Source organism: Sinocyclocheilus grahami, unplaced genomic scaffold (assembly GCF_001515645.1).
Source record: "Sinocyclocheilus grahami isolate Dianchi unplaced genomic scaffold, SAMN03320097.WGS_v1.1 scaffold1558.1, whole genome shotgun sequence".
Classification (NCBI taxonomy): domain Eukaryota; kingdom Metazoa; phylum Chordata; class Actinopteri; order Cypriniformes; family Cyprinidae; genus Sinocyclocheilus; species Sinocyclocheilus grahami.
In genome coordinates this window covers 70728-95939 of record NW_015506737.1, presented here as the reverse complement: position 1 = coordinate 95939, position 25212 = coordinate 70728, and the positions used below count along the sequence as shown (strand labels likewise).

Genomic DNA, 25212 nt, shown 5'->3' with positions numbered 1-25212 from the left:
CCTTTTCCTGGTCAAGAACTCTCTCAATCATGTTGAGTCTGGAACCACATCGTGTTGGGGACTCGGTGATGAGTTTCTGTTAAGGTAGTTTCAGCTCAGTTTGTGCATTACTTAGCTCCCTCTTTTTCTTCCAGCTGAAAGAGAAGGTAGACAGCTTTCTTGCAGACAGATGTTAAGCATTCAACACGAGGGTCTTTGGCACTTTTTTCTAATAAAAAAAAAACAGTTATGCATAGATTTAACAATGCACACTATAAAATTTTTATTCACAAATGTTTATATTTTTAAATTGTACTATTTTATTGAAACCAAACAGATCTACAATACCTTATTTTTTTTCATATACAAAATATTTAAATATAATAATGCATTTCATATTGTAAACTAATCCCATAATTTCACACTGTTCAGTGATCCTAATGCAATTCGTAATTATTTCTTATAACGAACAAACTCCTAAATGCCAGTGACGACAATTTAAAAAATTTTTTTTTTAGTTTCACTGATATTAGTTATATTGATATTCTTATTTTTTATAGTATATTGCAGTATTTTTTTAAGAAAAGATTTATCAGTGACATTGTTTTTTTGTTTTTTTTATTCAAGTGCCCCGTAGCCTTTACGAAAATAACTTCCCCTTCCATCTTGTGACAACATTCTCTTTCAAATCAAATTTTTATGTGTCACATACTTAACAATACATAGTATGACACAGAGATTTATTAATCTTAGGCTTAAAGCATTGTGTCATATTCAGTATTCAGACATTGCTTCCGGTTCCTGTCTGCCATGCTGCTGAGTGGTTTGTGATTGTAGTTCTGTGTAGCTTCATTTTTGTTGTTGTTGGAATCGCTATCACTCTCTGTTGTTTAAACTGCTAAAATATTACTTAATCAATTAATCACCATATATTCTGATATTATCTAACAAATTCATTTGATATTGTTCGCTTTTTAATCTAAACCGATAGCACAGCGCTTTAGAATTCCGTTAGCTTGTCATTCGTGCCTACCATTTCTTTCATCTCTCTCGCTCTTCTTTTCATGAGTTCATCAAACAACTGTGGTAAGTCGGAATCATTAAACAAACATGGTGAGTCATGGCTTCTTCTCCTGCTATTATACCTTGCACTGCTTGCCACATGTTTAGTGTGTAATAAATGCAGGGAAATAGTTCCCTTATCGAGTCGGTCTCTTGACATTACGTATGGGGAAACACTTTTCCTCCGAAATGCTGAAGCATAATTGAATCACTCTAGCCAATGGTGTTCAAGCATTCGCCCAATTGGTGGGCTTAGCCGATATATGGGCAATGTTGGGCACCAATTTACCTCAGAATCTTTCTGCTTCACCTGGAGCCTGTTTCGCCATTGACCTACGTGACGAGAACGGACAATGCAGAAAGTGATCCCCTCCTGCGTTCCGGCGAAAGAAGAAGAAATTAGAAAATGTCTCTTCGCGAATGCTGCATGTGTGGCAGGCTCATTGAGTTTCTGGGCGTGCACACGGAATGTGTGCTGTGTCTGAGCCATGCCCTTGCTGAGGTGGCATTGGAAGGATTGGTTTGCTGAGCCTGCTTGGTCCTGCCAAATGGCGGCCCATTGGCTTCTGCATCTCCCCCACCCGCCTCCATTGAGTCGCAGGCTGAGAGATCGCAGATGCCCCTCCCCCCCCAAGCCCTACTGATCTGCTAACGTAGGCCCAACGCCCACGTCGCCTTTGTTCGCCAGAGCCTCCACTCTCCTATGCCAAGGACAGTTTCCGTCCTCCATCTGAAGCACGGGATCTGTTTTCATTTGGCTGTGGGGAGGATGATACGATGTCCACGAGTGCTTCTGACCTGGGTGCCTGGTCGGAGGCCATTACAGATGAGTCTAGCTCCACCCCTGCCTTGTTGGATGCAGAGCTCATAAGTATTCTCATGGAGGCTGTGGCAGATATGGGGCAGTCCCCGAGCAGCCTACCAAGCTGAACAGCTTCCATTTCTAGGCAATTTATATGCTGGCCTCTGTGCTGATAAGCATGTGAGCATCGTGCGTGAGTCTAAAACCATCCCCAGGAATGTAATCGACTGGCAGGGTTGAAGCATGCTCTTTTGCATGTTCACAGACAGGCCTAGGCATGCTAAATGGGCGAGGAGCTTGGGTTTGTGTGGTTGTGGAGCTTGTGTTCACTGAGCACTGCAGGAATTTCTTCAGTTTGTGAGAGACCATCACATTCTGATCTGAATGGACAATACAGCAGTGGTAGTATACATCAATCGCCAGGGAGGAGTGCACTCGTGTGCCCTGCAAAGCCTGGCGTGGCGCCTACTCCTTTGGGCAGATCAGACACTCCTCTCGATTCGAGCAGTGCATGTACCAGGCAGTTTGAATTGTGGTGTGGACATGCTGTCCAGGGAGGGCATTATTCACGGGGAGTGGCGACTACATCCTCAAACAGTGAAGATGATCTGGAGTCTCTTTGGCGACGTGAAAATCGACCTCTTTGCATCAGAGGAGAATGCCCACTGCCCATTATTCTTCTCTCTAACGACTGCCCCCATTAAAGGGGATGTGCTGTCGAGCCACTGGCCCAAAAGTCGGAAATATGCATTAGCAAGCGCAAAAGGTTGTGGGTTCAATTCCCAGGGAACACACATACTGGTAAAAAAATGTATAGCCTGAATGCACTGTAAGTCGCTTTGGATAAAAGCATCTGCTAAATGCATAAATTAAATTAAATTAGTTAAATTAAAATATGCATTCCCCCTGGTCAAAATTATGCCGCTAATGCTGCAAAAGATCAGGGAGGAGAGGGATGCTCTACTGCTGACAGCACCGAAATGGCCCAACCAGCCGTGGTCCCCAGAGTTGGTAAACATATCGTCAGCCCCCCCGTGGCAGGTCCCAGACAAGGGGAACCATCTAGCATCCCAAGCCGGAACTGTGGGGCCTGCATGTATGGCAAGTGAGTGCAGAACAAACCAGCTGACCATTTCACAATGAGTGTTACACACGATAACAGAGGCTAGAGCCGATTAGGCGCCTATATACTCTTAAGTGGAAAGTGTTTGCGAACTGGTGTGCCGGTAGACATGAAGACCCAGTAAGTTGCGATATCCTCGCTATTTTGACCATCCTCCAAGAACGACTAGATGCTGGCCACTATCGCTGCCTCTGACATGTTGGAGGGTCGTTCCATGGGTAAACACCCCCTAGTAATGAGCTTTGTTTGGGGCATGAGGCAGCTGAATCCCCCTGTCCTCGTCTGATGCCAGTATGGGACTTGTCATTAGTGCTTAGTGCTCTGTCTGTCCCACCTTTTGAACCAGCTGAATTGAGTGACTTGGAAGTGCTCTCATTTACGAGGACACTACTGCTCGCGGTAGCGTGTGGGAAGCGAGTCGGTGAATTGTATGCCCTCTCGGTCAGCAGTGCTTGTATGCAGTTTGTCCCGGACTATTGTATGGTCAGACTCACACCTAGACATGGCTACACACCTAAAGTGCTCTCAACACCATTCAGAGCTCAGGTTATTACGATTTAAGCATTCTGGCCCCCCGAACTAGCCTCCGATTCAGTGTCACAGAAGCACGCTTTGTGCCCTGTGCGTGCCCTGCGTGCTTATATAGACAGAACTAGCCAGTTTTGAACTTCAGAGCAGCTGTTTGTCTGCTTCACGGGCGCTAAGAAAGGCATAAGATGTTTTTTCTGTCGAAACAGAGGATGTCACACTGGATTGTGAAAGCTGTTTGCTTGGCTTATGCTTTCTGAGGACTTGACTGCCCAATGGGAGTGCGTAACCCACTCCACTCGGAGTCTGGCATCTTTATGGGCCTGGATTAAAGGTATGTCTATTCAGGACATCTGTCTGGCGGTGGGCTGGTCATCTCTGAAAACTTCTGAGAAATTATACAACCTTTTGCACCGCACGTTCTGTCTGTGCAGAAGGACAAGGCTGAGCAGCCAATGGACAACTTGCTTGAAGACACGCCCCTACCAGATGCATGTCTCAACTAGGTCATTTAGGCAGTGCGAGACTGTGCTGCTGCATGAAGGTATGTGCACAGCTTTATGCAGTCACAGCGTTTTTATATCTAGACCAGCATGTTCCGCGACCTATGAGAATGTGGTGAATTTCTCACGCAGCCGTAGGGACCGACCAGCTTTTAATAAAAAAATAAAAATTCTTCATCAACAACGGAACAAGCAAATGCCATCATTAAAATGACTTTGTTTCCATTTATGTATGCTCGCTCATACAGGCCGGTGATATATGTATGCGCACACATGTTTGTTGCCTTGTTTTCACTTCCTATATCATGCTAGTCCAGTGCTGCTTGACTGTGTATAGGGAGGCGCCGACGGTGCTGGCGCTGCCTTGGCTCTTTTCAAAACCTGCATGTGGGTGTTTCAACTAGGTCTGGTACCCGACCTAAAGGAGTCTGGGCAAGCTCGCCACTATGCTTGCTTGTCATTGCAAGTGCAAAGTCTACTGTATCGGCTCTGTTCGAGCTGGACCTGCATGTTTTTCACACGGCTGAGTTTTATATGTTCCCCATATGTAATGTCGAGAGACCGATTCAATAAGGAAACGTCTCCAGTTACTCACATAATCTTGGTTCTCTGAGAGAAGGGAACAAGACATTACGTAAACTGCTGTGTGAAAAACTCCCTCAGAGCCTCATTGACTCTCATTCAGTTAAAAGATTCTGAGGTAAATTGGTGCCAGACATCGCCTGTCAATTGGCACATTGGGCCAATTGGGCAAATGCTTGAACGTCATTGGCTATTGCAGAGCAATAGAGTGATTCAGTGAGGCTTCGGCATTTTGGAGGAAAGAGGTTTCCCCATATGTAATGTCTCATTCCCTTCTCTCAGGGAACCAAGGTTATGTGAGTAACCGGAGACGTTATGCTGCCAGAGAAGATTTTAGAACTAGAGACATGCATCCAAACTATAACTGAGGATAGTAAGAATGTGAGGGCCTTAGATATGGCTTTGGATGCGACTAGCTTAGTGATTCCTGATTTTTCGGTTCCAGGTGCAGAGCCCCCGCAGCAGGGCGACAAAACACTGCTTTTCCATTCTGATCAAAACATTAAACAGATTCTCCCCACTCAGTGACGCACCCACTGAGAAACCTGACGAAAGTGCCCTAGTTATTGGTGATTCTATCATACGGAACGTGAAAATAGAGACACCCCCCAATGTTTAGGGAGCCAGAGCGCCTGACATCTTGGAAAATTTAAAAGTGTTGGCCAATGCTAAACGTAAATTCAGTAAGATTGTTATTCACATCAGCACTAATGATGTTTCGACATCACCGGTCGGAGATTACTAAAAATAACGTTACAAAGGTGTGTGAACTTAGAAGTATGATGTCAGACACTGTAATATGCTCTTGTCCCCTCCCTGCTTACCGTGGTGACGAGATATAGCAGACTGTCATCACTCAATGGCTGGATGTCTAAGTGGTGGTAGCAGAATAACATAACTTTCATAGACAATTGGACGAGTTTTTGGGGTAGACCTGACCTGTTGAAAAGAGATGGTCTTCATCTCTCTCTAGGGGTGGTGCCGCTCTTCTCTCTAGAAATATGGCACATAGTCTTTTCAGAGTTTATACTTGACTAACTGGGGCCCAGGTTAGAAGCAGACAGACTGGCTAAACCGACCATCTGCTAGCCGCCTCACTTCAAGTCAGTTAATTCTAAGCACAGAGACTATTACACCTTAGCTATCATAGCATAGAGACAGTAGGCGCGTTTCCATTACAGATTTGCGCAAAAATTTGGCGATATTTTCTGAATGTAGATAAAAAAGTATTGCGAAATTACGGCGTTTCCATAAACCAATGTTATGCGGCTAAAACGTAACCTTTTGCCTCTCGCGTAAGTCATGGCAATGGATTTTGGTGGGATTTTGGCTATATTTATTCAAAGGAGGCTTATGCGTGTGTCTTTACAGAAGCAGCAAAGAGAGCCGCTTCAGAAACGTGCGTAGCGCGGCTGGAATAAACCATAGCCTGTATAAAATCATAAACGCAAGCATTGAGTGGCCGTAATCAGTTTCAGTGACCGTATCAGAGCCACACTGCACCGCAGACGTGTGCAATGTAAATTGTCTAAGTATTAATAGTAGGGAAAGCCCCTTATACTGGAGCGCGGCCACTTGTGAAGTGTTTCTTGGAGGTTATAGTACATTGAAGAATGATCATATGACTTTTTACATACGCCATGTGACCTGTAAATGCGAAAAAGCTGTTTCCATTGCAGTTTTGCGAATTAATCCTTTTTCGCATTGCTTGAAAAACCACCTCATGCGAGCGTAAAAACTTTTTTGCGGTATATGGCCATTTTTGCGAAATTGACACATTTCCATTAGGCGTATTTTCAATTCGCAATTTCAATTTGCGCAATTTGAAGGGTAATGGAAACGCGCCTTGTGTAATGCGCAAATGCAAAAAAAAACATCCAAACCAATTTAAGGGTAACAATTTAATTGATGTTCAACAAATAAAAACAGATATGATACAGATAAACACTATAGGCATGTGACTGTATTTAATTTTCATGTTGCAATAATTGCAGAAGTTTTTATCACGGTATACGGCATTATCACAATATTGAAAAAGTTGCAAAAAAGTGTTGTCATAATATAACAGGTTTGATAACTTTTTAATATAACAGAGAACTGGACATTTAAATACAATAAAGCAATACAGAAAAATTTATAAACTAACAAATGTTTCAAACAGATTAAAGTGCAAAAGAATTATAAAGAACAATAGGTAACACCTTACAATAAGGTCTCATTAGTTAACCTTAGTTAATGCATTAACATTAACAATTAGCAAAAGCTACATTTGTTACAGAAGTTATTATTCTTTGTAAAAAAAATAAAAATACATACTATGTTAGCTCGGGTCCATTAAATAATAGTTACAACTTTTGATTTTAAATGTTGAAATGAACTAAGATTAATAAATGCTTTCGAATATTTTTTTATTTGCAGCTTATGTTAACTAATAAACTAATGTAAAATAATGGTGCCTTATTGTAAAGTGTGACCAAATAATAAAGAATCAAACAGTGGTGTGCGGTGGTGTTCGGAAATGAGAAGGCAAAGTCCCCTTTTTTGTTTGTTTTTTATTCAAATGTAAATTCATGTCCCAGTCACATTTTATTGGTTAAATAAACATTACTTACACTATCAAAAAAAAATACAATTCTATTTTATATTTTTACATTAACAACAATGTAATCAATATTATATTTATTAAAGCCATGTGTTCATCTCAAGTTAGTGTTTTTAAGCATTTTGCATTTATTAAAATAATAACTCAAGGCAGTAACAATTTAAACAATATATTTTATTATGTTCAGCTATTCTTTTGAATAGTTAACTTTTAACTTTTTGAATTATTCGGGTTCATCAGCCATCAAAGCTGAGTAAATATTGGTCACAGACACAGAGATTTACTTAAAATTTTACCAAGCTAATTACTCACTAATTATGGGTCATGTTATTATTATTAATATAATGTGATAATATTATCATCACAATTATTAGGTCATGTTTTCAGGCCATTTTAAGTCTTTTTCTTTTTTGATGTAACAAAGTGATTATATATCCAAGTGTGAGTTGTTTACTAATTTTTTTTAATTAGTCTTCCCATGAACGCCATTATATTGTTCATTCAGACTGATACGCGAACACAAGAGGCGGGATTTATCGCATTAACCAATCACAGCCGAGCATAACCAGTCATATCCAATCATATCGCGATGGAGGCATTGCCTCCTCTCACATGACTTTCCCCCATTCATTCTCAATTACCCCCCAGTAAAGTCACGGCACGCTATGGGGTCTCTGTTAATTGTCAATGGGCTCAGGGGAGGCAAGCCTCCGCTGTAGCTTTACCTGCGGGTGTCGCTGTTGGATAGAGTTCATTTAGAAAAACTTTATAAAAATAATGTTATACTTTGTAATATGGGCGTTGTTTTATTTTAGTTCTAATTTTTTTTTTCTCATCCAGTATTTTGAAGAGACACTGCCTCCCTTGCCTCCTCGGAGGAAATGCCCCTGGAATCAAAATCATGTTGCAGTCCAGATTAAAATGTAAAAAAGTTTGAAAATAAATAGCCGTTAAGTCCAAGTATTTAGTGATGTGATGAACACCACTGTGAATAAAAAAATCTGAATGGCTGTTTAAATCATTTAAATACGTTTCAGAAAATAGCACAGCGCTTTGAAGCCGGGTAACGGCTGCATTTCTGCTGTTCCATCAGCTGTTCCATCAGCGCCCTCTGCTGTCAGAAAGTGAATGTGCATTTTCATTCAGCACGTCTCCTTCACTCTTTCCGCAAAGTGATTCTCATCTGTGTTGGACTTGTTTACATCAGAGTGTGCATGCCTCTTTTATGCAGCATACAGCGGTGCTGTGCATTTTAACCAGTTTAAAGTCACGGCACGCTATGGGGTCTCTGTTAATTGTCAATGGGCTCAGGGGAGGCAAGCCTCCGCTGTAGCTTTACCTGCGGGTGTCGCTGTTGGATAGAGTTCATTTAGAAAAACTTTATAAAAATAATGTTATACTTTGTAATATGGGCGTTGTTTTATTTTAGTTCTAATTTTTTTTTTCTCATCCAGTATTTTGAAGAGACACTGCCTCCCTTGCCTCCTCGGAGGAAATGCCCCTGGAATCAAAATCATGTTGCAGTCCAGATTAAAATGTAAAAAAGTTTGAAAATAAATAGCCGTTAAGTCCAAGTATTTAGTGATGTGATGAACACCACTGTGAATAAAAAAATCTGAATGGCTGTTTAAATCATTTAAATACGTTTCAGAAAATAGCACAGCGCTTTGAAGCCGGGTAACGGCTGCATTTCTGCTGTTCCATCAGCTGTTCCATCAGCGCCCTCTGCTGTCAGAAAGTGAATGTGCATTTTCATTCAGCACGTCTCCTTCACTCTTTCCGCAAAGTGATTCTCATCTGTGTTGGGCTTGTTTACATCAGAGTGTGCATGCCTCTTTTATGCAGCATACAGCGGTGCTGTGCATTTTAACCAGTCGATGGGAAAAGTATTATTTAAATGCATTAAAAAAATCTGAGTAATTTGAAATAATTATTCACGATATATAGAAGTGCCCAAGATAACAATATCATGCATGTTCATTATGGTGATATATCGTATTACCGAATACTGGCAAATGTCTAATAAACACATGATAAAGCTTGGCTTAATGAATATTAGATCCCTTTCTACGAAAATGTTTTTATAAATGATCTGATCACAGATCATGTCACAGATCCTAGATGTACTCTGTTTGACTGAAACCTGGCTAAAACCAGATGATTACATTACTTTAAATGAGTCTACCCCCCAAAATTACTGTTCTAAACATGAGCCGCGTCCAAGAGGGGGAGGTGTTGCTACAATTTATAGTAATATTTTCATAATTTTTTTAGAGGTCTGATTTCAGGTATAATTTGTGTGAAGTACTGGTGCTTTATGTAACATTATCTAGTGTAATAAGTGTTAATGATAAATCCCTATTGACATTTTTACTGGCTACTGTATATGGGTCACCAAGGTGCCATATGGACTCTGAGATAGTGCTGGCTGCAGATAAAATCTTAATTGTTAGCAATTTAATTATCCATGTAGATAATGAAAAAAGATGCATTGGAATCAGCATTTATAGACATTCTCTCTTTTCTAGCACTTTAGATATGGTGGCTCCTTTACGCTTAAAGAAGATTAAGGAAACAGTCCAACATTGTGGTATAACAAACACACTCACGCCCTAAAGAGAGCAGCCCGGAAAATGGAGTGCAGCTGGAAGAAAACAAGACTAAAGGTGTTTCGTATTGCATGGAGGAAAAGTACTTCCTCCTACAGAAAGGCCTTAAAAACTGCTAGATCTGCTTACTTTTCGTCTCTTTTAGAAGAAAACAAACACAACCCCAGGTATTTGAGCACAGTGGCTAAATTAATGAAAAAGAAAGCATCAACAGGTGCTGACATTTCCCAACAGCACAGCAGTAATGACCTTATGAACTTCTTTACTTCCAAGATCAATACTATTAGAGATAAAATTATAACCATGCAGCTGTCCGCTACAGTATCGCATCAGATAGTGCACTATAGATCCCCTGAGGAACAATTCCACTCATTCTCTGCTATAGGAGAGGAAGAATTTGTATAAACTTGTTAAATCATCTAAACCAACAACATGTATGTTAGACCCTATACCATCTAATCTACTAAAAGAGGTGCTTCTTGAAGTCATTGATCCTCTTCTGAATATTATTAATTCATCATTGTCATTAGGATATGTCCCGAAAACCTTCAAACTGGCTGTTAAGTCTCTCATTAATAAACCTTTGATCCTAAAGAATTAGTTAAATATAGACAAATCTCAAATCTCCCTTTTCTGTCAAAGATACTAGAAAGGGAAGTATCCTCACAACTGTTCCTCCTTAGAGAAAAAATGGTATATGTGGGGATTTCCAGTCACGATTTAGACCGTATAATAATACTGAGATTGCTCTCATCAAAGTTACAAATTATCTGCTCTTATCATCTGATCGTGGTTGTATTTTTTTGTTAGTGCTACTGGATCTCAGTGCTGCATTCGACACTATCGACCACAACATTCTGTTGAATAGAATAGAAAATTATGTTGGCATTAGTGGAATTGCATTGGCATGGTTCAAATCATGCTTATCTGACCATTATCAATTTGTAGCAGTGAATGATGAGGTATCATATCGATCGCAAGTGCAGTATAGAGTACCACAAGGGTCAGTACTAGGACCATTACTTTTCATGCTTTACATGTTACCCTTAGGAGATATCATCAGAGGCCCGTTTCAGAAAGGAGTTTTAGTGAAAACTCTGAAAACCCCTGAAATGAGGGAAACTCTGGGTTTCAGAATGGGAGGCATGTTAAACCCAAGAAAGCAGGGTAAGTAAGTTAAGCCCTTTTCTGAAAGAGAGGTAACTTATATTCAGAGTCAGTTGCCATGGTAAATTACTCTGTGAACCTAACCTGGTCAGTGGCAGGTTTTCTTCGTTAAACCCAAAGTCTCTTTCAGTTTCCTCCCGCTTTTTAAAGTGTAAGCGATTAATCATTAAAGAAAGATAATCATTCAAGCTTGAAAAATGTTTTCTCTTAGTAAGTATTTTGGAATCTAAATTAAGTGCATTTTACTTAAAACAACAACAAAAAAAATGTTGCAAATGGAAACAAGATTATTTTTCAAACCCAATTGGCAGATAATTTGCTAAATAAGAAAATACACTTAAAAGACAAAAATAAAGAAAAGCATTTTTGCAGTGCTGGTACATTCATTCATTGCACATATTTTCATCATGCAGACACTGTGAAAGTGATAAAAAATGTCATGTCCTTTTATACAGAATCCTGAAGATGAGGAGGCTGCATTAATTTGTAGGGAGTTACATTTACATCGGGAGAGGATTTAGAATTTTTTTATTTTTTTTGCCTATATCCACATGTATGTTTATTTGAGCTTATTTGAGTTTTCAATATAACATCAGGGATGCAAAGCACATTAGTAAGGTCGCTGTATGCAGAGCAGTAAGGAAAGTGTGCCTCGCTCTCATGCTCTCTTTTTTATATATATATATATATATATATATTTGTGTAGTTTCTTTGGCACAAACCATTGAAAATTAAGCTGATTACTGTATGGAATATTTGTGTACTTTCTTTGGCACAGACCCATCAAAAATGAAGCTAATTACTGTATGGAATAGAAGGATGCCAGATGGAAGGGTAGTTCGAAATATATGCCATAACCACCACCGCTGTTAAATTTATTTGGTCATGTTTATTTTCTTACAAATACAAAAGCAACAGTTATTAATTTTCCTCTTGGATTTTAATATTCTTCCAATACTTGGTATTGTGGCCATCTGCTCTTTGTCTGTTCTTCATTATTTTGTGAGCCGCCTTGCTGAGTAGATGTCAAATGTTAATTTCATTACTCTAATTAAGAAATGCAACAGTTTGGATTAGAGAACATTTAATTATGTGAAAAGAGCATAAGACTATGTGGAAAAAGCTGCTGCACATTGAAACAGACACTGAATGGTATTTATTTAATGTCTTAATATGTCTTTATTTAATATGTCTTAGCCCAGTGTTTCCCAACCCTTTTTTAGTCGCGGCACCCTTTGGAAATTTTAACAAACTTGTGGCACCCTACAAAATTAATTTTGTCACAATATTTGAATTTCTAACTTCGATATGATCATTTGAAAAGTATAGATATTCGGTACAACAGGGAAGAACTGCAGAATATAATGTCATACAGATATTTTTTAATATTATTATTATATTATATTATATCAGTAGGCTAATTTCTAATGAAGAGATCAATTTATATGACAGATTTTAATGTAGGCTTTTATACATATGTAAACATTATTTAATTACCATTATAACTAGCTATCTCACAAATTTTTGCTCACTCAGTGTTTTTTAAATTTTACAGTGGGTAATTTTGGTGCAGTAACACGAGATAGCTTGATTTCAAACTTTGAATTGAATAAAAAATGACAAGCAAGCAGTCAGTAATAAAATAAGAAATAAAGAAATTAATAATGATAGCACAAATAAAAAATAATGACAGGCCTTCGAATTAAATAAATTGCTTTTTAGTTTTTCAGGCGGCACCCCAGGGTGGGAAACACTGTCTTAGCCTACACCCATGAATCTTTTATGCTTAAAGCTTTACCTGATTGAATTATGTTTTTTATACTTCATGTTTAGCTGCTTTTTCTTTATCCCTGTGGGATACAATGAAAATTAATATTAGTTCAATAACCTACTGTTCTGCCACTTTTTACCTTTGATATTACAACAGTGATTAAGAATTAAAGTTACGTATTGTTGACTCGGAAGTATGCGGACGTCTTTTTGTTGGGTGTTAATGTCATGGTGAATCAGAGTCAATGCACTCAGAGTTGAGTGAACTAACACAATTCAGCTGTTCAGAACCCGAAAACTCAGTTTCCCATCTCAGGGTAAGTCACAGAGTTCAAGTTTTAACTCAAGAGTTGTTTAAACCTCCTTATTGAAACAGGCCCCATGAATCATGGTGTTAGCTTTCACTGTTATGCTGAAGATTCTCAGCTCTATATTTCTTTGCGGCCCAACAAAGTATACCAATTTGCATAACTAATGGAATGCATTGATATAAAAAAACTGGTTGACTAGTAATTTCCTACTGCTAAATTTTGAAAAAATAGAGGTGTTAATTATCGGACCAAAAACCTCCACATGTAAAAACATAGAACACTGTCTAGGTTGATGAGCCCCAGAGACAGATCCCCTGAAAAGAACTTGTCAACTAGATGGCCATCAGCACAAGACCACAAGAACCAGACGAGTCCTCTGCACAATTCTGATTTGTGTTGCAGTCTGGAATTAAACCACACTATGCTGGTTTCGTCTGGCCAGGGGAGAACTGGCCCCCCGATTGAGTCTGGTTTCTCCCAAGGTTTTTTTTCAGCATTTCTGTCACCGATGGTGTTTTGGTTCCTTGCCACTGTCGCCTTTGGCTTGCTTAGTTGGGGACTCTTCATTTTTGGCAATGTTTTTGACTTGATTGCGCAGATACTATTTGATACTATTTGAACTGATCTGAGCTGAACGATGACATCACTGAATCAATAATGAACTGACTTTAACTGAAAAATTGAGTGTTTATTATTGTCCTCTTGCATTATCGACACACTATTTTCCTGTTTAATACTGTAAAGCTGCTTTGACACAGTCTGTATTGTATAAAGCGCTATATAAATAAAGGTATTCTCAGCCTCAGACGTCACGCTCACAGACATCGGTGGCTGAATGTCTGATGCATATAGCACACAAAATTGGAAACACTTCAGGAGTTTCGAAGTCATCATCGGATGTGTATGTGTAAATGTGTATGTCGCGTTCTTTAATGTTCCACATGGAAACAAAGATGCCGTGAAGGCAAACCCCCTCATGGAAGAAGAAAGTTTCATATTTACAACTGTGACAATGAGCACTTATCAGGATCAACTAGACACTGGATTTTCGGAAGCATGTGAAATATTTAAAGTTCGCGGCATAGAATCTTTCGAATAAGTCCAAGAGTTTTACACACCGGTCTGTTATTGTGGAGACATTTCCACGCCCTTAAACATGATGCGGCACAAAACAAAACATGATCAGTCTTATGGCATCTTGAGTGGGCCTTGGCCATTCAAAGCTGCCAATGTTCCCAGACCTTCTGCCTTCTGTCTGAAGGTCTGGCTACACGAGACTAAAATAAAGGTTACTTGACTTGACAGAGAAATGCTTTTTACGTCCATTTACATAAGAATAAAAAATGATAAGGAATGTAAAAGTAAAAAAAAATTAAATGCAATATAGATTAAAAGAATTTACAATTTATAATATAATACAAAATTATTTTTTTTGTACAATTATAATATACTAAAAATATTATACTAAAATTTAATGGTAAATTGAATTAAAAGATAAGTAGAAATAGAATATGTACAACATAAAGAGCAATAGAAATAGATTATGGTAAATATACAATAAAGTGCAGCTGTAAATGTGCAAATTGAGATGAGCGTAAATAGTCAGGATGAGGTAGTGCATGTTGTACATGTCCAGTTTCTAGTCCTTTGTGTACCCCGGTGGAGGGCCCGAATTGCCTTCTCCTCATTCTCTCTGTGTTGGCCTTCAGGAAGCAGAAATGTTTCCCAGACTGCAAAAGAGAGAACAGTCCATTGTTGGGATGGCTCAGGTCCTTCATTATCTTCCTGCTTTTGGTCCAGTTTGTAAAAAATATATCGATATATTGTACAAACTCAATATTACGCCCAGCCCAAGCTCGGCTGATTGCACCACCCTCTGGAGAGCTCGTTTGTCTTTGTGCTGTTCCCAAACCAGACTGTAATGTTTTCCATCAAGATGCTCTAAGTGGTGCAGGTTTAAAAGTTCCTGAGCAGCTTAGAGAGCGGTTTAAAGTCCTTCAAGCATCTGTGGTGGAACAGACACCGACGGGCCTTCTTCACCAGAGTGTTAATGTGACAGGACAATGTCAGGTTATTAACATATTAAGATGTGCTAAACATGTAAGCAGCAATGTTAAATTGTTATCAATGCCTAGCTAGCTAGCTGCGTGTTTAGCCACCTGCATCTATATAACCATCAAACTTTAAACTTTTTTTTTTAACTTTCAAAAAAGGATTTGTCAAGCCAACATCAAAGTTTGTTCTGTCAAGCTATACTTCTCTAGTTCTTTTTAAGATCCATAACAGCCATATTACACTCAACAATGGTCTAGTTCCTTTTGGGAACTTCAGAGTCTCCAAGTGTAAGTTGTTTTAGTGAAGCATAGATAGGAGTCATTTTGAGTTCATGAGAAAGGCATATAGGTATAGTAGAGTTAATCATAAATGTATAAATTGGACATTTTTGACATTTTAATTATAAATTTGCAAACTATTTTCTTTGTATCGGTTTTGTTTAGGTGTTGACCCCAATGCTGACTACCCTACTCTGTATCGGTACTTTGTAGAGGTCTGGATTTATCTTGGTCTGGCATGGCTCTCTTTGTTTTTCAACTGGAAGGTGCGCATGGTTGTGGAGGCTCACAAAGCTCTAAAGAAGCGCCGTAAAAGGCGCAAACTTTCTCTGGATGAGTTACAGCACATCAAGGAAAGTCACAAGACCCTACATCTGCCACCAACTCCCAATAATGCCAACATCTTTAGCTTCCTGTCCAAGAGAAAAGAATGTTATAATGACTTAATCAAGCAGATAGGTGCCGAGAAGGAAGGAGAAGATCAACGTGTCAGCTTAGTCACCGGCAGCAAGAATAAAGCACCAAACCACTCGAAGGGCTGCAGTGATAGTCTTTCCATTAATGGAAATTCCATTCTCAGTCTAGACCGCTCACCTCGACAGAAGCGCCGCTATAGCTTCAGTGACAGAGTTACTGTAGCTCTCTCAAAATCCAAGAGCTACCTTCTTAGCCAAGAGGAATGTCTTCTCATGAATGAAATGCATGGGGAAGGAGAAACAGACACCGACCTAGACTGTATAAGAATGTATGAGAATCAGTTGGACAAGGAGGCAGGAGAGAACCATAAAGGTCTCAAACCTAAAGGCTGCAGCGATGGCCGGATCACATGGGACTCCAAAAGTTACCAGACCCTCATGTTTCCCAATGCCAACATTACCTTCATTGATGAAGAGAATTTGCTAATCAACAACTTGGAGGATGATGATAATGAATTTATGCCTAAGTTCTCAACTGCTGATGAGACGGATTTCAAAAAGGGACAGGGCTCAGAATCGGAGACCTCCGTATTCACCACAGAAGGGTTGGACCATGGCCACTCTTATGAACAGCTGGTGGAAGAGTATTCCAAAGAGGACAACAATGACATTTGATTCTGTCTCCTTTCTTCCTTTCTTAAAACTCTAAAGTTTTTCTTTCATGAAAAACCTGAAATGATGGTGAAAATTATAAAAAATATAAGGTTTTACTCACACCCCATTTACACTTTTCAAATGGGATTTTACATATCTATATCTACATATCTATATCTACATATATTATTGTTTTGTTTTGATTGTTTTGCAAGTGATCCAACAGGTGTGTCTTAACTGCAGGGTTTAATATTCACTATGACCTGGATCACTAACAATGCATGTTCGCTGCATGTTTTTTTTCCCCACCATATTGGTGGAATTTTTTTTCTTTCTTTTTTAGATAAAGAAAGAGAAAAAACTATCAACCTGTCGAAGCTTAATCCTTATTGGATGTTGAAACTATTTTTATTGTCTTCCACTTTAGCCCAAGGTTTTCTATTGGGTAACCATGTTGACCTGCTAGGTTTTAACTTGAGATTTGTTTTAAATGGTATGTCATGATTTGACTTTTTAACACTATGATTTTTATTCCAAGTCTTTTATTGATGCAGGCATTATTTTTATGTTCCTAAAATGTGTTAACTCCTAACTGTCAATAAGATAATAATCCACACTGAAAAACTCTATGGGCCTTGCTCTGTGTCCCTGTCAAGTCAAGAAGACAGTATTTGAATAGGCCCAAGATAACAGGAAATTATTGCAGTGGTAGTTTTACTAACATAATAATGACCGTTTTGGTGTCAGACTCACGTGTTGACATTATGCTGGTTCCATGTTGACATAAAACCAACATACAAAATAACCATTATAATACTCCAAGGGATTCAAAAATAAAAATTGTAGTTGTGGTTTTCTCACATGATTCTCTTGCATCATGATACTGAATGCCCCTTGTGTGTAGAGAGTTGCATCCTGAGTCATCCTGTTGCAGATGTAAATTTGTGTTTTTAGACCGATCTCCCTTAATAATCTTTTGGATTCATTCTTTCTTTCTGTCTTTTTCTTTCTGTCTTTCTTTTGTTTTTGTTTTAATAAAAGTTGATTGAACTTACGTATGCACTCTAATTTGCTACTGTATGTCTCTAATATTCATTGGTGTGTGCATCACGTAAATACATTTTGCTCCAATTTACCTTTCATCTAATGAGCTTTAGTGTTGTCTTTTGTTCAGTCACTCTCCAATGTACTCTTGACCAAGTAGTAGGCTCCTTGTTGTGAGCCTGTGTTATTGATCTGTGCTACATTTTATTGAATGTTACATTTCAGTTGAACTTTTGGTGTGTCATTCTCAATTGTGTGCAAAGAGGGTTTTCACCAGCTCAAACTTTGAACAAAAAAAAAAGCGGTCCACCCCCCTTTTCCCGATTACGCTTCTTCAGAGATCTCTTTAATTCTCTTGAGAGAACAATGTGTTTCTTAGGTAAACATCTGAAAATGGCCTGTCAGCAGCTGCCACTGTTAATATTTTTCTTGTAGTCTCTTTCAATTAGCTATGAGCTAAAATGTCAGAAATGATTAAAACCAGAATTTATATTACTAGCCAAGCTTAACTGACCTTAGGTTAACCTGTCAAGTCATGGTTTTGTTCATGTTGCAAACTTTCGTCCCGTTCTTTTGAAAAGAAAGCATAAGCATTTTACCTAAATGATGTGAAGGGTAGAGTGGTTTTGATCGTTTTCTTCACATTGTGTTTTAAATATCCTGTACTTTGTAATGATGTATTTCCATATGTATTTTAATTATTTTCTGTGTTGAGTTATTTTAGTGCTGTTTTACTCTGTTCAGATGATCACTGCATGGACTTGAATGTTGGGATGAATTAACATTTTCCTTTTGAAATAAACAAGTAGAATTCCTGTCTTAGACTTTTTCTCACTCATCTTTGAGCAGTGGTTTCAGAAAGATACTTGGCCTTATTTGAAGCTACATTTATTCTGAAGCAATTGTGATTTGAAGCAGTAATGGTGCTAAAACGTATATTTTGCATGATGAGCCCTAGTCTCCACTTTTTTTATATCCTTGTGAAGTTAAAAACATTTGTTCCATTTCATTACACGCTCACAATTGTTCTCTTTTTGAACTCTATTTCTAAAACATTATTCAGGCTTGATGGTGATTATAAGGAAAGGATGTGACAATAGAGACATGCCACATGTTTATGTGACACAGTACCTAAGGATTTGATCACTATATTTCAATACAGGAAAAGTGCTGGGCTGACAGTAGGCGCGTTTCCATTACAGATTTGTGCAAAACTTTGGCGATATTTTCTGAATGTCGATAAAAATGTATTGCGAAATGGCGGCGTTTCCATTACAGATTTGCGCAAAACTTTGCCGATATTTTCTGAATGTCGATAAAAATGTATTGCGAAATGGCGGCGTTTCCATTACAGATTTGCGCAAAACTTTGCCGATATTTTCTGAATGTCGATAAAAATGTATTGCGAAATGGCGGCGTTTCCATTACAGATTTGCGCAAAACTTTGCCGATATTTTCTGAATGTCGATAAAAAAGTATTGCGAAATGGCGGCTTTTCCATTAACCAATGTTATGCGGCTAAAACGTAAACTTTTGCCTCTCGCGATAAGTCATGGCAACGGATTTTGGTGGGATTTTGGCTATATTTATTCAAAGGAGGCTTATGCATGTATCTTTACAGAAGCAGCAAAGAGAGCCGCTTCAGAAACGTGCTTGGCGCGGCTGGAATAAACCATAGACTGTATAAAAACATAAACACAAGCATTGAGTGGTCGTAATCAGCTTCAGTGACCGTATCAGAGCCACACTGCACCGCAGACGTGTGCAGTTTAAATTGTCTAAGCATTAATAGTAGGGAAAGCCCCTTATACTGGAGCGTGGCCACTTATGAAGTACTTCTTAGAGGTTATAGTACGTTGAAGAATGATCATATGAGTTTTTACATACGCCTTGTGACCTGTAAATGCGAAAAAGCCGTTTCCATTGCAGTTTTGCGAATTAATCCTTTTGCGCATTGCCTGAAAAACCACCTCATGCGAGCGTTAAAACTTTTTTGCGATATATGGCCGTTTTTGCGAAATTGACGCGTTTCCATTAGGCGTAATTTCAATTTGCGCAATTTGAAGGGTAATGGAAACGCGCCTACTTGAATTTTTTTATCTCATTACTCATATGCTGAAAAGACTCAGATTAGAGCTTGCATGCCAGCAATAAAGTGTGAGGCTACTAGTACTTTGTTCACATAAGGCCAATTGAATAACATGAACTCCTTGTGACCTCACTATAAATACACTTCTTTGAGCCCAGAGGTCAGTGTTGCTTAAAATGATCCAGTCCTAGTGAGACTCCACCATTTTTAGCCTTTCAAACACACTATTATTTTCTCACTAAAAACTAAGAGTTAGTTATTTTGGTAACTCAACACAAGTTATTTTGGTAAAGCTGCAAATAATTGCATTGTATCACGTCAGTTCCATCAGAAACATGCCAGCATTGTAATATGGGGGCATAAAACTTTTCTGCTGAATTGTAAAACTGCCTTGCTTGATAAAGACACGCCTCAGAAGTGATAAAGATTCACAAACAGGGTGGTAAAAAGGAGTTACTATTTTACATGGAATGATATATTGGACCTCAATGAAACGTAAAAGTACAACTAAAGGTACTTGATTTTTTAGCACAAAAAAAAACAAAACCTACGCTTTGAGATTCCTAGACAAATTAATATGCAACATACATAGCCTAGTCAAAGTAATATTAAGCCAATATTACCTAGCTATAATAATATAATGGAGGAAGTTAAAGAAAAGATATTTAACAAATTAGGATAACATTTTGAGCATCAAAGTCAGAGATTAAGAATAATTTAAAAATTTTAAATTTACTGTCATGTCATTAATGCCAAACATTAATCAGTAAATCCAATTAGAATAATACCAATCAAATGAAACCAATAACTAAATCCATCTTTCCACTGCGGAGTTGGCACAGAAGCTGCATCAGTCCGGCAGTACCCTAAAACCCACGCTTATACGCCTCCCTGGAACAAAAGTCACACAGCCCTATCATTTCACCAGCAAGGGGAAAGCTTGTCACACATTTCTCGATACTTGAAAAGACATGAAAAGACATTTTCATACATGAATCAAATCAACTCATTCTTTCATAACACTAGCAAAGGTTGTCACCCAACAAGCACACTTAAAAACGCTAACAAGTAGCCTTACACAGTATATTCTTTTGTAAAAATTCTTTACAGAAAAGAATAACAGATCTCTACTGTTTAGAATTCACTGCAGAAAGTTACATGGTCTAGTTTACATTACAGTACAAATCTATTTTTAAATTGTCCACTATTGTGTAGATGTAATAAAATTTACTAACTGTTTTGTAGGCGTTCAGGTTAAGGTCTAATTGCTTTTAAAGTTTAATATTTAATTTTTTTAGGTATTGAATATATTTCAACATGGTATTATTGTAGAAATGTAAACATTTGTTATCTAATTCAATTTTCTATTTTGTTAGGTTTTAAACTTAAGTTTAACAGTTTTGAAAAGAGAATATAAATATGCAAATTGGCTTGTAGTACATAGTTTGGTTGTGGTTTTATTTAAGTAAGAAAATAATTCCTGTAATTTGAAAGTAGTCTGAATGTATTTTGTGCCAAAGCAATGATAAATGATTCACAGTTTAGTCAAGTCAGGTCACCTTTATTTACATAGCGCTTTATACAATACAGATTGTTTTAAAGCTGCTTTACACTGATAGACAAGACTGCAATGAAGCAAACTAAATTCAATTATGGAATGAGTTTAACTCATCAAGCAGCTGTAGAGAAAACAGCAATGTCATCATACAGCCCAACTAATTTCAGTTATTATCCAATAGTGTCCGTGTGGTCAAGTCAAATATATTGCTAAACAGGTAACACTTTATAATAACTTTCATTAATAAATCATTAACAAACATTATATAATGCTTAACAGATCATTAGTTAATATAAATTAACATAGCTAGAAATGTGTCAACATGCTTGTTAATGCTTACTAATGTACTTATTAAACATTACCTAATGATTAACAGATCATTATTTAATGTAATTTGAAATACTTAGAAATTTCATTAAACTTTCAACTTTCATATGATCATGTACTTATTAAAAATCTTCAAATTATTTTTAAAGATGGTTTACAATGATTAACAGCTTCATTAATAAGCAGGCACGTGCACACATAGACATCAAAGGGGGCTTGAGCACCTGCCCTTTTTCTTCCTCTAGAGAAAGTGCCCTTTTTTCTGTTTTTATTTTTTTTATTTTAAGTAAACTAATATATGTGTGCGTGTGTGTGTGTGTTTCTGTTTGCACACAGATGTCCCTGTCAAACAAATAAAAAATCTAAATATCAGGTTGGGTCAGGAAATGTTGAGACTGTCGAGTGTCGAGTTCCGATGCCTTTCTCCCTCATCGCCTCCGCACCCTCTATGTCCGCACCACAGCAGCGTAGCGCACATTTGATCAGCTGCACATCACGTCACAGACATGCAGAGACCCGCAGAAGTGAAGCCCTCCATCCCTTTCCAGTTGTGTTTGTCTTGGTGTGGAGGTGAGTGGTGATGAACAACAGACTAAGCTACCTGTGCCTCGAATTTACAGCTAATTATCCTATCCATGACTCATGAGAGCTACCAAGTTAGCTAAAGTTTAGCTAAGGCAATAGCAAGTCTAGTAGGTTAGACCAGTGCCCATTCTTTTACTGCATGATTCAGTTTATTACAATGCATTTAGAATGATCACAAAATGCAACATATGGGGGCAGACATATATATATTTAAATCATTTCATATAGTTAATCAGTATCACGCGAAGACTGACATTTTTTCCACCAAAAAGCAACATGAGAAATGTGATTTTTATACAGCGGTTCAATAAACAAGAATTTAATATTAAGACACTTACGTTTTAGACACAATATTGACTGTCTTTGCTCTATTTCGCCAAGAAAAATTATTTTAATTTGCATCTCTGAGCAACATGATGCTGTTTTGTTCCTGATTGAATCACCCGTTTAAATTATTTGGTTCAGTCGCAATGACTCACTTATTAACAGTGACTTGCTGCCGCCTACTGACAGTTTTAATTTCACATTTAAAGTATCTTTTCATTTTTTTTTTTATAATTTCAAATATCAGTATTTAACGTTTTATGTTTAAAATATCAAAACAGTATCAATTTGTATTTGTAACTGCAGGATAAATACATTCATGTCCTACAATAAACAGTGTGTAAATGCATCAATGTCCCTTCTAATGCAGCTTCTGTTTCCTCTGCATTGCAAAGATTAATTTAGACAATACTGATTTTGGACTGGTAACAGCTCAAATGACTTATTATTCTAATTGACTGATTCAATTTAAGAATTTGACTGAAATGATGATGTACACTTTTAGAAAAAAAAGGATTTAAAAATGAAAATGCTCATAAAAGGTAAAAATCCATTTAAACTTATTGGATAAGATTAATTTATATCACTGTTGTGAACTAATCACCACACAGAATATGTAGAATATCAAAAACCTTAGGAGTCAGCTGTCCACGGTAGTCCTTAAAATATCAGCACAATAACACACTCAGCAAAATATCATCTAATTATCGATAAAATCCCAGAAAATATTGAGATGTATACAATATTGCACATACCTGATATATTTAACGTTTTGTTTAGAATTATTTTTTAATAAATATGAGAAGTGCACTTTTTTTCCACTTGAGCCCCTGCCCCTTAAAATGTCTGTGCACGTCACTGTTAGTAAATCATTAACAAACATTATATAATGCTTAACGGATCATTAGTTAATGCTTACAAATGTCATTAAACTTTCGATTCATACGATCATGCACTTTTAAAAAAATCTACAAATGATTTTAAAAGAAATTATACAGTAATTACAAGCTTACTTGTTAATGTACTTTTATGACCTCATGCTCTTTTTTTACATTTACAAATGCCGTGGGAAAAAGAAAGAAAGATTAGAAAGAAAGAAAGAAAGAGAGCGAGAGAGAGAGAGAGAGAATTTGAATTTTGAAAAAACTTTAATACACAGAAAACAGAGAAACATCTCTAACACGTAAATCACATCATAACACTAAAGCAAACAACAACAAACAAAAAAACAAAACATTAACTAATACACATTATATCACAAAGTAAAAACCAAATTCCCTTCCAAAACTACACAAAGAGCTCCATTACTGCACCATGTTAATTCAAAGGTATCAAGATTTTCCATACTTTTATAAAAAAGAAAATCTATCAAAACCCTAGACTTTATCAAACTAATAAAACACATATTAACATCAACACCAAACTCTTGCCTTATTTTGTTTCTTCTACTGACATAGATAGCCATTTTCGCTTGCCCAATAATACAATTTAAAAGCTGACACAAAAAACGTTTTCCCCGGTAATATTTAAAACCCAATATAAAAGTCTCAATACAAAACCTTTCATTAAACCTCAAAAACAACTCACTTAGCTTCATAACCAAAGGTTCCAATCTTGAACAATACATAAAGGCATGAAAAATGGTCTCCCTTTGCATACAAATAGGGCAACCAGAATTTACCTCTGGGTTTAATACAGACACAAAGGAATTAACAGCGATAATGCCATGGAGAAGTCTCCACTGCAAATCGCCCGTCCGCTTAGACAAGGGTGGCTTATAAATTGACCTCCATTCAGGTCTAATATCATTGCTCAGCTTCAAAACAGAGCGCCAAGGTGTGTCAATTGTCTTCTCAAGAATGTTCTTATTAAAAACCAAACCGCAAACTCTGTACAGTTTTTTACTTTCACATGAAAGAAAATCCAAAGAAAGAGATTCATATTGTTTTACAAATAGACTTGTACAATCATCAAAGTTAGGTTGAACAGAAAAACATGTAAAAAGATCATTGCACTCAGGGGTGCTAACGCCCATAAAAAAACTCTCTAACAGGCTTACTTCCTCGGCAATTAAACAAAGTTTTACATTGGTCAAAAAACAAGAAAATTAACGAACAGATCTCACTCCCATATGTTTGGAAGCTGCTTCAACATTCTCAAAATTAGGTCCAGTTAAAGACAACAAATGGCCCAACGTAAACACCCTGTGTTTGTGGAGTGTAAAACTGTAACCAGGTAAATTGCATTGAGCGGTGACATTTAGACGGGCCCCAGCGATTAAAGGTTCTTGTAATAGCCAATGAAGCGAGTAAACGTTCTCAGTCCCGTGAACCTGAAAAAGGCTCCACACTTTAAAAAGGTTCTGGTAAAAAGCAGGAAGTCCAGATAAGTCCAGTTTGGTTGGCTGCATAAGGAATAAGGATTTATCCAGTCCAAATCCCCCAACAGTGCGCAAAATGGTGCAACAAGCCGCACGCCAACTAAAACTTGTGGGTCCATCCAGAAATCTCTTCAGAAAATTCAACCGAAATGCAGCACACCTGCTTTGTAAGTGAACCAAACCTTGTCCACCCTCTTCCTTGGGGAGAAACAAAACACTTTTTGAAATCCAATGTAACTTATCCCAAAAGAAATTAACCAAAAGAGCTTGAGCTTCTGCTAAAAACTTTGGTGAAGGGTCCACACATGCCATTCTGTGCCACAAAGAAGAGGCTATTAAATTATTCACAATGAGAGACCGCCCCCTATAGGACATGTCTGGCAATAACCACCGCCATTTATCCAAACGACTTTGAAACTTTTCTAAAACACCTTCCCAGTTCTTTTGTAACACACTATCATCCC

The 25212-nt window shown here is 37.7% G+C and overlaps 1 protein-coding gene across 1 annotated transcript in view; it reads left to right on the top strand.

Annotated features, from left to right (window-relative positions):
* The window catches only part of LOC107571180 (potassium channel subfamily K member 5-like), a 43795-nt gene extending 25493 nt beyond the window's left edge, over positions 1-18302 (top strand). The window contains exon 5 of the mRNA XM_016257473.1: positions 15537-18302. Coding sequence (XP_016112959.1) covers positions 15537-16462 — 926 coding nt within the window. The 3' untranslated portion in view covers positions 16463-18302. The remainder of the gene's footprint in view (positions 1-15536) is intronic.
* The last annotated feature ends 6910 nt before the right edge of the window (positions 18303-25212 follow it).